A 15,735-nucleotide genomic window follows, 5' to 3' on the forward strand; every position below is an offset into this window, starting at 1 on the left:
GGAAAAAAAAAAATTGTTCCTTGCATTCAGTGTTATTATATTTGGCATTACAGGATGTTGCCATTGCTAAACCCTCACCTCTGCTCTCACCTTTTCCTGAATTTTACTTCTTTCTTCTCAGCTGTGGATGAACATCTTGATTCCAGCCAAAGATGTGTAGTTAAGCCCACAAAGTAAGAAAGATCTACTATCTCACATCCTCTCTTGAGCTGTATGAACACTGACAGGTCAGCTGCTGCTCTGGGACAGCCCTCACAGCCCAGGTCACATCCTGATGCTGCAAAGGGCAGAGCTGTGCTTGCAGCTCCTGCAGACCCTGCTCACCAGTGTCCTTGTGCTTCCTCACAAAACCACCCCACTCCCAGACTCCTGAAAGCCAGCAGCAGCAGTGTCTGGTACCAGCCATATTTCTTGTTGCAGCTCTCACCACATCTGGAACCAGCAACTCACTGTGTCTGACAAATGGACAGCAGCCCAATGCTCAATTTGAAATCAAGTTCAAAACTGAGTCAGATTCATGAAGACAAAATACATTTATCCAGTGCTATCATCATCTGCCTCCTTACATCATTCACTGGGCAATCTCTATTAAACACCATTTAAAACAGAGATGTAATTTAGAGAACCATAAAATACTGTTCATTGACATGTCTTTTTCAGATCAACGCTCAATATGCTTGTTGCATTAATCTACCACATTTTATCTGATCACTCTATTCCCATGATTAACTTCCTTACAGCACAGACAATGCCAATACAGGTGTCTGCACAGAGCATGGCTCAGTGCTTCCTCCTCTCTGAGACCTGGAGGCACAGCTACCAAGTAAATGGTTAATAAACCCTGCTTAATAATTCAAGATGTGATTAGAATGAATATTTTTTTTCTTTCCTGTTTCTGTTTTTAGATACAAAATAATCTGAGAATCTACAAGAAGCAGGTGTTCCTTCTTCAACAACCATTTCTGGAGTCTTATATACACATATGTCTAACTTTAATAGTGTTCATTTATAATAGCTGTAAAATACCTATATATCCCTGTAGACTGTTGTAACTATTACAATTTATGCTCTAATGATAGTTAAGGAGCCCAAGTAAAATGTGATGCTCAGTTCAACTACATTTGCTTGTATACAGACTGATGGTTTAAGTCTAATATAATAAAATTTTTAGCAAACTTCTTAAAATACCTGAAAACAAATCCTCTTGGTGGCAAATTAACTGAAAAGCAAGTAGGAGGTACACCCTATGTCATATTCATGTATGTTTCATGTACATGTTTAATATTCTTACTGCTATTACTGTCATTGTAGAATGCAGTTAGGAGACAGAAGAGCCTAGAATACAAATTGCTTGCAATCTGAATTTCAGAGACTGTACAACAAATAAGAATGAAACCAAACAGAGGCAGAATTAGCAGCGAAGTGGAAAGCAGCAGTAATTGAAAACTCACGGAGTTAAAAAAAGGTTGAAATACTTCCCTTATATTGCACATTTTATGTCTCATTTGTTTATTTTCTTATATTAAAGTTAAGTTTAACACCCTTCTCAAGGCAAGACAGGATCATAAATGGGTAGGAGGACTCATCTCAATGTTGCTATTGACAAGCTGATTTCAAATCCCAGTGGCTTCATGAAACGACTCCTCCAAGATATATAAACCATAGTAAGGAGCCTCCTGAGAGTGGCTGGAACTTGTATTCTGCTATGAGCCAGTGAAAACTGGTTTCTGAAAGCAATGTCAGGTTGGAGTATCAGCTAATGAAAATAGGGAGAAAATTCAGCTGACTTCAATAATGTTAGAAGTGAATTAAAAAAAAAAAGTCTATATTTTTTAAACACTTGTTGACTCTACTTTCATTAGTTTTTTAGCTAGAAATTTTGCTGTGTAAGTATCACATAAACATGCACTTCTTTTGATTTAATTTCCAAGCATACCCTGTCCACCCTATCTGAGGTGTAAGTCAGATGAGATAATTGTTTTGTCTGTGTTTTGATTTGAGCCAATGTAAACTCACAGACCCTGGCAGAGGACTGGGTCCCATCTTTAGAATTTGCTGTAAGACTGGTAAATAATGGGAGATCATTTGTTAAGTGCAATAATGAACACGGCTGTCAAAGCCTGTGTCTGCAGGACTTTTGAACCGAGGCCAGTGAGTTACTTCCATTGTCATTAAAAAAAACCAACCAAAAAAACCAACCAAAAAAACCCCACCAAAAATAAGTAAGACTGGCCAAGCATTCAATTTTCAATTTTGTAGACATTCAGTTATAAAACCTGGACTGCATCCAATGCCACGTTCCTCAAGTTATGCAAAAGTCAGGAGGGAGCAGAGCTGCATTCTAATCAGTGTATTACTATGCATCATGCTCATCAGATTTAACAGCAGTCTTTGCTTCATTTTTAGAAGTCAATTAAAATAGCAGTTCAATTGATAAAAAAGAAAGTCTTGCTAGATTAAGATTGATGTTAAAATGCCTGATTGTACATAGATTTATTATTAATATAAAATGCATACATACCCAGAGAGTGTTTTATATACGTTCAGGAAGCACTAGGGCAAGCAGTTCTGCACTTAAAGGAAACCTGCGGTTAATTTGTTTCCCACATTGATTTAGACCCTGAGATAAAGTTAGATGACTGTTCTAGCATTTCAGTTAATTTACTCACTTCTGCCCTATTTCCAGAGCAGGGAATTCACACCATGAAGAAATCCAACTTTTTAAAACCCAATGTTTCCAGCATTATTCAGAACATGCTAACAGCAGCCTCTTTCCAAAACTGGAAATAACACTAATAGAGTGATATACTTACAAGATGGTTGCTAATTGCTATTAAAATTAAAAAAGTTAGGACCAGGCAGAGAAGGAAAAGCTTTATTCTGTTTCTTCTCTTCAAGTAGGTCATCCTTTATCTCATCCCCAGCTACCTGCCTTCTAATTTATACCTTTTAGGAGCCAAAGCCGTTTGTTTCACTGATGGTATCAGGCTGATTTCTCAGTAACATCTTTATACTTCACTTCCATGCTTTTTATTTTTTTTTCTCAGAAGACTCTTCCATTGTACTGTTCTTTTTTTTTCTTTAACTGAGGGCTCCGGCAAGTCTGTTCATTTCCATTGAGAACTGCTCCAATCCCCAGAGCTTTTCTTTACATGTATTTTCAAAGTTCAGCATAGCTCTTTCTGCCCTACATTGCAAGCTTTCTAACACACTTCCTATTGTGCCAGGCATGGCATATTAAGTGTTTAAATAATTTCTTTTAAAAATGTAACTCATTAAAAGTTTTCAGAAGGTCTGTCCAGAATCTCATCCAGCATAAGGACTTTCAACGATGCTGTTTTTTTTTTCCCAGCAGTACTCAAGGATCTGTCCACAGTAAGTCCTAAATCCATTTCATTATTTGGTGTACTGTTTCAAACACACCATAAGATGGTACTTTTGTTCCTGCTGTGCTGCATTTCCTATAATCACCAAGAAAAGAGAGCTGTCTCTGGGTAGAATCCTTAGCTGCACTGTTCCATCTCCTTCCATCTCCACTGACTCTGCATTGCCAGCATACCATGCAAAGATGAACTCCAGGATCCAGATATTTCTGCAATTCTTCAAAGTTCTTCACGGTATTGACAGCCTCAGTAGTCCATCTGTCCCTTTCTCTTGGGCCTATTTACATGGTGTCTCCTTTGTGCAGAATACAATTGGATAATCTTCGTCTTTTGAAACAGAAATGATTCTATGATTCTAACATTTCTCCTCCTTCCCATTTTAAAATCCTCATTTTAGAGGAACCTGTGCTATCCCACCAAGTTCCCTCTAGTCTTGCCCTGACAGCTCTCAGAACAACAGTCCTAGAGCTCAGTACAGCCAAGGGAGTCAGTACAGTCAGGATTGCAATACAGGCGGCTGGCTTGCCCTTCTGAGCAGGCAGGGACAATTCCTAAGTCCTCTTGATCTTGGATAGGTATAAAAAGACACAGCTTAAAGAAATAAGAATGCAACGTTCAAGAGCTGTGTTGCTAGTGCATACTTTTGGAAGGACAAAGAGGGAAAGACAGCATACCAAAACTATTCTTATGCTTGTCTTTCACCTTCTATCCTCTCTCTGGATGAAGGTGAAGGGGAAGGAGGAGGAATACATGAGTGGTTTTATGCCCCAACAGCCTATTCCAGAGGAAGGTCAATCAGCTGACCTCTGGATACCTTCAGTGTTGAAATATTTCAATAAACATCTTATGCCTCCAGCCAGAATACATTTAGTCCTGATCAATTTGTGAATTTACTTTTTTTTTTTTTTTGCCAGGCAGTGTTAAGGATTACATAGAAACAACTGAAAATGAGTTAAAAGAAACTGCAATCAATTTCAACAACAGAAAATACAAACTGCCTATTGGGGAAACTGTGCAAGATGGAGTAGTTGTATTAAACAGAATTGTGATGAACAACTTGTCCCTGGCAATGTAAGCAGGATAGATGACTGACTACATCCTTTGTGTTTACCATCTTATTACATAAGATTCTTGTAGAAAAATGTGCCATACTGTTATTTAAGCACAAAGTCACACAGAAAGCCTCCAGCTGAGTAGGCAACATGAGCCAAGGAAGCCACAGTTTGGATCCTGCCATCTTAACATGTTTGTCACAGTGCTAAGTTCAGCTGCTTCCCTAGACAGGGCTATGAGGCCTCACACTAATTTAGAGAGGAAGGAAGCAGAAAGTGGGCAAGAAGAACTGTAAGAAGCTTTTGCCCACTTGCAATATCCTAAAAAGTAACTGTGACTGTCAAATCTGAACAATGCCCTTTCAAATAGGTGTTTTACATACAGTGCCCAGTCTGGCCAGATCTTCCAAGTCTTGTATTTTTGATTGAGCAGTTGAAAAGCAAACAGATGGTACACTTAAAAAAAAATCTATAGTATCTCATAATCAAAATGAGATGGTTTTGATTTTTGTAGTTTTGACAATCCAGCGATTTTAATAACCATCTCTGTATTTTCAGAGCTAACATGTGTACCTTCAGACATAATTCCTATCCAGAAAGGTTGTAGTCAATAACACAATATTTTTAAGGCCAAAATTCCCAGTTCTACTATTGGTACAGGTATTTTAAGTGGTATTCATGTGAAAACCAGAACTGATCTCATAAAAAACCTGTTTAGCAAAGCAGCAATCTCTTTGAGCCATGGTGTTATGTAATTAAATGCTAAATGTTGACCATCTGTCATTGTACTCACAGGTAAAAATAAACCAAGGATGCAATGTTAAAGCAAGTCTTTCTTGGAGCCGTGGTGTAACCCAGCCAGAGGGAGTTGGGGGGTTTGAGAGCATGTGGCAGAGGGCAGAATTAATACAGAGCCTGTCTGGATACACAGGGAGGCTCTACATCACTCTGAATTGCAGGAAAGGCACTGGCCAGGACACCCAAAGTGTATCCTGCAAGAGCCTCTGTCCTGGGCAGCAGCTGGCCCCCCCTTTGCTTCCCCAGAAGAAAGACGGTTGATAGATCTGAGAGAGGCAAAATGTGGCTCCAACCTTTGCTCACAGCTTCTTCCAAAGCCATAATTAAGTTCTTAGTTGAAAAAGAAAAGGAAGAAAAAGTAATTATGTCTTGAGGTCAAGTCTCACAATCAAAATCAGAGATCAAACATCCCTGAGACTGTTGGAAGAGTTTGGCTTTGAAATTCAAGGCTGGGGCTCACCATTGACACAAAATTTTCATTCTTACAAAGTATAACATTTCAACATGATTTTAGTTGAATGACTTTCAAAGGGAACACTGCACTTACACAAGAGGAAGCCTTACCCTTAGCCTTCTCTCAAACGTAGAGATATTGCCTTTCGTCTGCTCTCTCCTTTGCCTCCATTCAATGAGATTTGAGTTATGCTCTCCAGGAAGGGAGATATTGCACTTCCCTAATGTGGGGCTGACAACCCCTGCTAGAATGTGAGGTTCCGTGTTAAGCGTGATTTCCATTCCACTGGCAAAGGTGACTCTCAGAGACCCGTCTGGGCTGACCCGGTAGATGTTCTGTGTGTTATCTGTCAAAAAACAACAGAAATCAGCAAACAGAGAGAAGTTCAGCTCTCCAGATCTATAAACCAAATGTTAGGCACAACAGGGCTGAGTTTGTAACCCAGGGAGGTTAGACACAGCTGAACATCAACTGCAGTGTGAGTTTTGCAAGCTGTAATCTCCAGGCCTTCCCAAGTCTGAAGAGTTTTTGATTACATTTGGCCTGATGATTTCCATTGTGAAGGTTTCCTGCAGCAGGAATCAAGAATTTTTGCTTTCAGCTTAAAAGGATGTAAAACCATAGGCTGAGTATTCACCACTGATACTGTGATGATCTTAGCATGTTGCAGGTCCCAGCAGGACAATGTACTGCTTGAACAACTGCAAGAGTATCTGAGGTCAAACAAGAAAGCTGTTTTCCAAATATCCAGGATGACAGCCATTCTCCCATTCTGTCTCTGTTCCCTGTGTGACTGTACAAAAAGCTCATTCTCTTCCCCATTAGCAGCAGGACCCTGGGGTTGAGGCGCAGGGATGATCAGCCACAAGGCTGAAGCCTGGTGCAACAGACCGACTGGGAAGTGACTGTTGGCAGAAAAATTAATGCATCAGCAGTGGTGAGCAGTGAGCAGCTCCAGAGCCTCAGGACTGTGCCACAGAGGGCTGTTGAGGGAGCTGAGGTGACCCAGCACAGCCTCCCTCTCCTCCCCAAAACTACCAGAAGTATGTGGAGGGTCCAGAGCAGGTCTCCACTGAGAGGATATGAAGGCAACAGACACTGGAGCTACTTTCCCTTGCCTGGGCACTGTAATTCCTCCTCTGCAGGCAGAGTTGTGCCACATTGTCTGGCATCTGCTCAAGCTGGGCTATGGAGGTTTCTGCAGCTCAGCTGCCACGGTGAACTCCAACATGAGCCTGAGTTTAGTGCTAACATACTAAAGTCTCACTCTTACAGCGAGACTGAACTCACTCCAGCTAGGGAGTATCCAAAGCATCCTTTTTTTTAAGCTGGTCCACACAGAACTAACTGGTCCAGCTCTTGAGATGTGAATACATGGAAAATAGTAGGGTATGCCAGAAAGTAAAGATAATTGGATGTAAGGATACCACAGCTGACTGGCTGTTCACAGGGTGCTTTGTGCTAGTTTCTCAGAGATATGCAAACATGTAAATTATATGAATTTATATGACACATATAATAATTAGAGCTGTTCATTTCTGGCACTGCCCGTTGACAAGCATTTTTCTGAGACAGACTTTGATAATATACTAACTTTGAAGAGTTTCAGATTTAAGGACAGACAGATCAGGCAGCAGACAATGCAGAGAGCAGATGGAGTCACTTGGACAAAGCCTAACAGGTGACAAACAATGTAATTATTTCTGTGTATGCAGTGCTGTCTCTACCACATAATAGTAAAGCAGTATGAGTGGGTATCTTGTGAGGTGAGCTCTTCCTAGTTTTTTCTTATAGATCAAAACTTGAGAGAAAGAAAAGTTCTGTGATGTGCTCAGTTACAAAGCTTTTCTATAGCAGACCTGGAAAGAAATCAGAGAACTATTTCCCAGCACCTACTCTCTCAAAGCCTGAGCAATCCATTGACAACAAAAAAACCCAACAAAGACAAAAGACTCCAGATGGATTAAACTATGTAAACCCAGAACTCTGGTGATGAATCTGCAAAATCTGGAGGAGGACACTCCATTCTGGAGGACACATCCCATCTGGAGAGGCACTTCCATTAGGCAGAAAGCAATTTTTTTTTAAAAGATATATGATATTATCAGGGAAACACTGTGGTGTCTACAGGAGTTGAGTCAAAATCTAATCCCTGAGGCAGCCACTAGCAGAGGTGGATCATGTTTCCCCTTGCCTACAAATGCTGTCACCAGGACATAGAAAGAATCCACAGGATTGGCCAAACAAGGCATTTCAGTGCTAAAATGTCAGTGGAACCTGCCATTCTTCTAGGAAGTATTTCTTATAATAACAAAGCTCAGTGTATTACAGGCTAGTCCAAGTCCTCCAAATACTGAAGTAGAAAGTAGCACGTAAAGCCTGGAGACATCAGAGATTTCAATAACTAGATTTTATCCATGGGATTCTTCTGGGAGAAGAAGAATTCACTTTTGGCTTATTTCTACCTGGTAGCTCAGGAGAATTGTAGCTGTTTGTGCTGAAGCAAGGAAAAAACAAATGAACTAATTCTGATGTCTTTTTTTTTGGCTAAGGGCTAAGAATACAGTAATGTCTAGGATTCAAAACGCAATGATTAGGGAATAACAGAAATGCTTTTATTACCTTGTTTTAAAGTATAAATTGTAGAGGTAGCTGAGAAGTTTGTGGCTGTGATCACATTCTCCCTGTTTGAAGTATCAAGTTCCACTCGTGTCAGTTTTTCAACATCGCTGTGGAAGCTGCTGACTTCCCCTGTCGGGAAGGTTGCGTTGGTCAGGTGGCCATCAGAGTCATACCTGCAAACATGATGTTAAAGAGCCATGAAAATACACCACTACTGTCATGTAGATACTCCTAAAAGCAGAAAAAAGAGTGAAAAAAGTAGGAAGCATTGTCAACACTGTGCAGTAAGTAAAAAGGTAAGAATTGGTCCATTTAGTCATTCAAAACTCATTCAGTACCTAATCTGAACTTCTACTTGGAGTCTTTTTCATTGGTGCTGGATCAAATACAACTGGGAATACTATGAGATGCTACCTACATCACTCAGCCTCTGCCAGAGGTTTCTGTGCTGCTCACGGCTGGTTGGGGTTTCCCCCAGGGGGCTGCGATGCAGGAACAAGGCCACTGGAGGTCACTCGGTGTTCAGGCATCCAACTCGCCCCTAAAACAGCATTTTTGTACCCATAAGATTAAATAAAACCAATTCTTACCTTCTGCAACACTTAAAAGCTGCCTTTTGTCACAGATGTGTGAAGTACATAATATGAGTGGTGAATGTAAAAAGGGGACCGAAAGCGTAACAATAGTGATAAAATTAGATTGAAATCTGCAGGAATTAAGTTGCCTACATGGGTTTTACTATTGTGTTTTGTTTCCCACGGGCCTACTTAAATCAGCAGGAACTTCTCACCTAGAATCTAGAGCACCACATTTCAGTTCACCTAAACTTCATCAGTGCTAAAGAAATTCTTGTAGTTCAAGGTACTTGATTGCGAATCAGGCCATGTTACCAAAAAGTCAATAAGTAATTCCAGAGCTCTGGAACAGGTTTCTAACAGGTCTTTTCAGTTCTACCAACATATTTCTCCTTTCTGATGGTTCGCACGGAAACCAGCACAGAACATTGCTTGGTGCTTGATACCGTTTCATAATAATGCCTCATATCTTAAAAATCTTACTGATGCTGACATGTTTTTATTCACCTAAGACAACTCACTGATACTGCAGAGTATTTGCATGAGCAAAACCAACTCATGTTCATAAAACAGAAACTCATTTGTGCAGGTAGGACAGCATAACTAAGTTTTCACTGTCTCCTCTCATAGAGCAAACATGTCCTCAGCTGGTGTTATCAGCTGGCAGAACTGCATTGCCTCCAAAGGAGCTCTTCCAATTCACATCAGCAGAGATTTCTGGCTATGTCCTTCCCTTTAAGGTATTGGCATCATTTCTTTAGGATCTTTATTCGCCCTTAATTAGTCAGACAAAACCTATATGTCACAAGAAGTATTGGCGAAAAAAAATCAGGATTTTTTTTCTTCCCTCCAATATAAAAAAAGAAAAATAGAGCAGCTGTTCTTTTCCAATTAAACTAATGACCTAATGAACTAATTGAACTAATGACCATCTTGTGTTTTTTTGACAAGTAAGTTGAAATTAATCAAACCTTAAATTCAAAATAATCTCTCTCCTTTTCACCTCTCACTGCCCTTATATACATTGTGTGACTTATTTACATTCTCTCTTTATGCTGGTTCTGTGCAAGTTGACTGGGTGCCACAGGCAGCGATTAAAATTGACTCAGATCACTACTTTTCATCATTAGAAAACTCCATGAACATCAGGCAGTTATATTTCATTTACTGCTTGATCAAACAGATATGACAGCTTGGTAGGTTATTTGGATTTGCTAATATACCACAGAAAAATCCCCCCAAACTGCATTTTTAAGGTGCAAATACAGCTGGTTTATTGCAATGTACTTGTGCTCAAGACACAGGATCCATCTTCACTAAGGATCCAGTTTTGCTGCTGATAGTGCTGCTGCTGAGATACAAAACTCCCTGTGTAGCTGAAAATGGGATAAACTGTTCCTGGCTGGCTGGCCAGATAGGTGCTGACTCGTAATGAGACCTGAGCACATGCCAGAGGCCTCTCACTTGTGTAGATGGTCTCACTGACTTCAAGGAGGACATGCAGAAGAGTGTCTCAGTATTGATTCCACAGCATGATCATCTAAAGGGTTTTTTTTTCTTCCAGATTGCTCCATGAAACCTAGCCCTCTGAGGACAGGTTCTGTCACCTTCCACATGATGAATAGCAGCACACTGGGACTCAGCTTCTGCAGAGCAATACCCTACCCATACTAATAGGGGTGGAATCATGACATATTTCTTAATGTTAATTTGGGGCTCAGTTATGCCACTGTTAATCATGTCAGTGACCATTTAATCATGCAAATAATTGCATTGATTTCAGTACTCACATGAGGAAGTGCTCACCAGTATTTGAAATGCACACATGGGGATATTGCTTCACAATCCATTTGCATTTCTATGTGTAGCACAGTTAAGAGTTATATCATTTCAAAGGGAAAGCAGTCTAATTAATTTTTTCAGAGAGAGTTGTTTCTTGCAGGTGTTTTCTTGTCCTTGATTTAATAGAGGCCCAGTGCTTCCCCTCCCCTTTTACAGCTTTAATGACACAATATTAAAAGAAATCTAGATGACTTAAAATTGTACATTAGCTATAATTGTATGCAAGAGCTCTTTCAGCACTTCAATTCCATCAGATTAGAGTAGATAGATGACAAGTACTTTTGTAGGTGGTTTTCTACCTCTTAATAATTTCCCTCTGTGAGTGAATCTGACATATAGGTAGATGTTCTGAACAGGTCATTATCTTTGCTCATATTCCCAAGTATGTGTGATATGTGTTGTTAAACAAACTCATCCCTATTTCAGCTTGACAGTGCCATGGGTTGAACTATTGGATGTGAATGCACATCTAGCTTAAGCACAGAAGATGATTTAAAGCAATTTGAAAGTTGTTCTTAGTTCCAATGCTACATTCACACAGTGCTCACAAGCAATTCATATATATAACTAAACCCTTCAAAATTCTAATTTTCAAAGGGAAACTGGCTGTCAGTACAAAATGTGACCTCCCTGGAAACCAGTATCTGGGTAAAAGATAACTAAGGCCATCACAGCCCATGACCTATTCATGGCAGCAGGTGAGCAGCATCTCCTGAAAGCACAACTACTCAGCACAGAGGTGATTACAGCCCACTGCCCCTCTGACTGGAGCAGATGAGGTGACATTCTGTGTTTCAGTCATTGAGGAATTCGTAATGTATCATGAAAATGACTTAAGATATTGGACTGAACATAAATATTAATGACATGACTTAATTTAATTTACATTGTTTAATTTTGTTGTTGTTTTTGTAATGCTAAAGTTGTAATTCTGTTAATTTTCCCTGACTGACGTAGGCTGGCAGGAGCGTGTGGTCATGCAAAGCCTGGACAACTTGAAGCATTGGTGAGGACAGTGTTACCCAGCCTGTAGTTAAGCTGGGAAAGTATGCAAAACTGTTTAATTTAGCAGAATTTCTTTGTGTTAATCATATACATCATACCAATCCTCCCAAGGCACAGGTATTTCTTCATGAAGAAATCTATACTACATACAACGGGGGGCACTTGCAAGCAGGTAAAGCCCTTTACAAGATCTTTCAACACTTGAGCCATACTTTAAAAAGAGGAACAAGCAATAGTTGTGTGAAGTGGTTTATGCTCAATGTCAGTGGGACAGAGTAAGAATGCCAGGACTGAAAGGCACATGACTAAAAATAATCTGCTCTCCCATGCTCTAACAATCAAGGTCCTGCAACAAAGTCTGGTGTTCAGCATTCTAATAGAGATGACCTGGAGCTACTGTAAAGGGTCTTTGAAAGTGTCATTGGTCTGTGGCCTGGACTGATACCATCATCAAGTGGGGATATAAATGGGTAATTCTCAGCACTGAAATTAATAAAAGGAAGCATTAATACATTTACAGTCAGTTCTGTTTATAAAAGGCGACTCTGATCAGTGTTTGAACAGCACCAGGGTAACAGCGAGCTTTGTGTTGTTGCAAGAGAGTTTAAATTTCCACCAATAGATGTTTGATAATGATAACTGAACCAGGAAGGTCCTGTAAGCGTTTGTTTTCCCACGTATTGTAAAAAAAAGCCCTCTCTAATGGCTTATACTTATGCCCACTCTATTAATTTAGTCTTTGGCAGAGTAACAGAGAACAGGATGAAGAAACATCCTGTTGAATAAAAAAATCCCACATACTAGGCAGCAGTTTTCTCTGCTTTTATCCTACTTTCATTTGAAGAAATTATAATTCTAAAAACCTGTAATGACAGTGACTCAACTACTTCTCCAGGTGATTCAGGCAGTAACTCACTTCTTATCAAAGTGTTTTTTGTTCCTATCTCACCTGGATGGTTTTCATTTTAGTTTTTGATCATCAACTCCTATGCTCCACAGAAAACAGGCACAATTATCCTCCTTAAAGACTCCAAATTAGGACTGCAATGTTAACACGATTTCCATCCAGCACTTGTTGCATCCTCAAACAGGGATTATTACAATTAATTATAAATAATGAGAAATCCTGATACATCACACCTCTTTATAAATCAAAAATGAACTTTCTTGGGTTGTTCCTTCTCTGGGAGCAGATTGGGATGTTCTGACCCCATCTTTTAAGTGTCTTGTCTCGCTTTTTAGAAGTTCTCTCAATGGTCTTGTTTATAATGCCTTTCTTACTCCCCTTATATACAGCCTTTTGCTATTACATATCCTTTTGCTACTATTACATATCCTATTGCTACTACCTTCTTCCCCTGCTGATAGAGACAAGCTCACTCTTGTCTTTGAATATTCCTTCCACTGAGATTCTCAATTTCCTCTGCAACACTCCCTTCTCTGATGAGTATGCTAATTTTCCCCTTTATGCCTTCCTCAGGAATTTTGCAAATTCCTGATTCATATCACAACTTGCCTGTACCACTTAAGTTACAAAAAAAAAATCTCATATTTTCATTTAGAGAAACAGATTCACAATAAGAAAGTGCAAATGAAGTAAAATTTCAGGTAATTTCTGCTTTACTTAACAGGCACTGTGCACAGACCTTTTACATATGACAGATTTAGGCACCTAAGAAATGGTAGTGCTTCATTTTACAAGTTTGTGCAACAGCACTGCTTGTCCTGTCTCACATAGTGTTAGTAGCAGGGTGTCTTTTTAAATGACTAGAACTGTCTAAAAAAGATTTAGTGTTCATTTAAAATAGGGTTCCTTACACCAGGCAATTAATGTTGTGGACTTACTCATACACAGTTGTCCATCCGTTTTCATCGCTCTTGGTTGCTAAAAGCCCTGTGTTTCCAGGATATGTCATCAGGGCCAGGTTGTAGCCTTGGGCATACACCCTTTTCAGAACCCCATTGCTGCTTATGGTGAGCCAGTAGACCTGGCCCCCCGGCACCACGACCCACAGGGGCAGCCCGCTCGTGTCCCTGCGGATGTGAACCGAGTTCCCGTTGCTGCTGGTGATGGTGCCAACATCCCCCTCCCCGCTGTAGGAGAAGTTGTAGATGTAGTCCCTGGTGATGAGGTTGAGCGTGTGCAGGTGGGTGCCGTTGATGGTGAACTGGTAGAGCTCCTGGTCGGCGGGCGAGGCGATCTCGTACAGGTTGGTGTCGCTGAGGTGAGCCTTGTTCCGGCTCACGGCGCGGATCCGCACGTTGCCCAGGTCTGCCACGTACAGCGTGTCATTGGGAGACACTGCTAGGGAAGAAGGTGCTTTCAGCTTTGCATCTTTGGCATATCCACCATCACCTGGAGGAGAAACGGTAATTTTAGCAATCTCTAATGTCCTTGTTTAAGCTGATCCCCTAAGCCTGACACACTGCTTCTCCTCAGTATCATTTACAGGTCAATAAAGCAATATCCTCTTCCAACTAATTAAATCCCTATTATCTTAGGTTGGTGCAATTCTAAATTAGTCTCAGTGAAGACAAACAGGAATATAAATTATCTAATTCACAGTATTTTTGCTGAGTCCCAAACCCTGCTGTTCAGGAAAGCCCCAATGCAAAGCTGTGAAAGAAAAGACCATGATACCTGAAGTTTCATTCCCTACTTACTGTCTGTTGGCATGTAGTTAAAGTAGAATTTTGTTGTAAATAAAACAAAAAGAAAATAAAACCCAGGAATTCAGCTAAAATGACACTGAAGGAAGATTAGTTTATACTTATTAAAAACTCAACACTACGGGAAAACAAAATAAGAACAGTAGCCAAAAAGTGCCTTGAGAAACAATCTCTTTCAATATCTCTTGACAATTTACTTGGTTTGTGTCATTTAAGGTTTCAGGAGGATTTTTGGATTATCATGGGCTGTATGTGTCTATCAAAATGAGTTTACATGAGCAGGATTTTCTGTAACTAGCAAGAAAGCAGATTAAACCTCACTCTTAGGGAAAACCACATTACTGTGTGTATTGCTGTCCTCCTCCTGACTGAGACATGAAATTGCTGGAGTGTTTGATCATACATACCTTCCTTGGAAATGGAAAAATTAGTGGATCTTTCTGCCAAGCTGATCCTGCCTTTCACCAGACCAGGATGGCACAATCATTAGATTTGCCACAGTTTTTTCATTTTTCAGCACTGAGAGTAGTTTTCCTTAATAGGAACCCTGTCCAAGATTCTGTTCTCAGTGGTCTCCTGCAGCCACCACTAGAACTGGCAGCACTTGGCAATGCACAGGAGGCTTTGATTATCATTATAATGCTGGGTCAGCAACCCACCTTCTCTGGAAGACCATTTGCATTTTTTCCTCTCTGTTCTTGACATACTTAACGTTTTCTTGTCAGTAATTAACCTTTTACTTGAAATGAGAGGCTTAAGAATTATGATGACATTATTATGGAGCTGAACATGGCGGTTCTTAGAGATGACAAGATGGCAACATATTGCATGCCTCTGTATGGGAACGCTGCCCTTTGTCCCATTATGTTTTAATGAAATAAAGTAGCCACACTTTGTTTTGGCGCATGCAGGGGAGAGAGGCTGTGCTGCTGAGAATGTCCAGCAATGCACTGCAGGCCTGGCACTGGTTGTTCCAGTTTAAAACACACAAAGAAGAAGAAATTCTGCACAGTATAGGTCTGCACCATTTTCCTGGTGGTGCAGTGTGACACAAGTGATGAGAAGGCATAAGCTGGTGTTTTGCACTTGATATGAAACCCTTTGGTACTCTTCTTGCTGAGAAGGGCTGCCTGATCTAGTAGTACTTAGGTATAATTTGGTACCATCTTCAACAGGGGCAAATGCAGCTGCCACAGCAAGACAGACTTGGAACTAATTCTGAAGAGTGTGTAATCTCTGGATCAAAAGAGAAAAAGCTAGGACCATCCTGAATTTCCTCCAGTGGCAATGGAAGACTCATACGTCTGAAGTCAATGGATTAAAGTCACAAAGAT

The 15,735-nt window shown here is 40.3% G+C and overlaps 1 protein-coding gene across 8 annotated transcripts in view; it reads right to left on the bottom strand.

Annotated features, from left to right (window-relative positions):
- TENM1 (teneurin transmembrane protein 1) overlaps window positions 1-15,735 on the bottom strand; it is an 829,655-nt gene that overhangs the window by 14,719 nt on the left and 799,201 nt on the right. For all 8 annotated transcript variants that reach the window (XM_032123523.1, XM_032123524.1, XM_032123529.1 and 5 more), the window contains 3 exons: window positions 13,577-14,087; window positions 8,310-8,482; window positions 5,798-6,033 (listed from right to left, as the gene is read on the bottom strand). In XM_032123523.1, coding sequence (XP_031979414.1) covers window positions 5,798-6,033; window positions 8,310-8,482; window positions 13,577-14,087 — 920 coding nt within the window. The remainder of the gene's footprint in view (window positions 1-5,797; window positions 6,034-8,309; window positions 8,483-13,576; window positions 14,088-15,735) is intronic.

The sequence above is a fragment of the Corvus moneduloides genome, chromosome 14 (genome assembly GCF_009650955.1).
Source record: "Corvus moneduloides isolate bCorMon1 chromosome 14, bCorMon1.pri, whole genome shotgun sequence".
Taxonomy (NCBI): domain Eukaryota; kingdom Metazoa; phylum Chordata; class Aves; order Passeriformes; family Corvidae; genus Corvus; species Corvus moneduloides.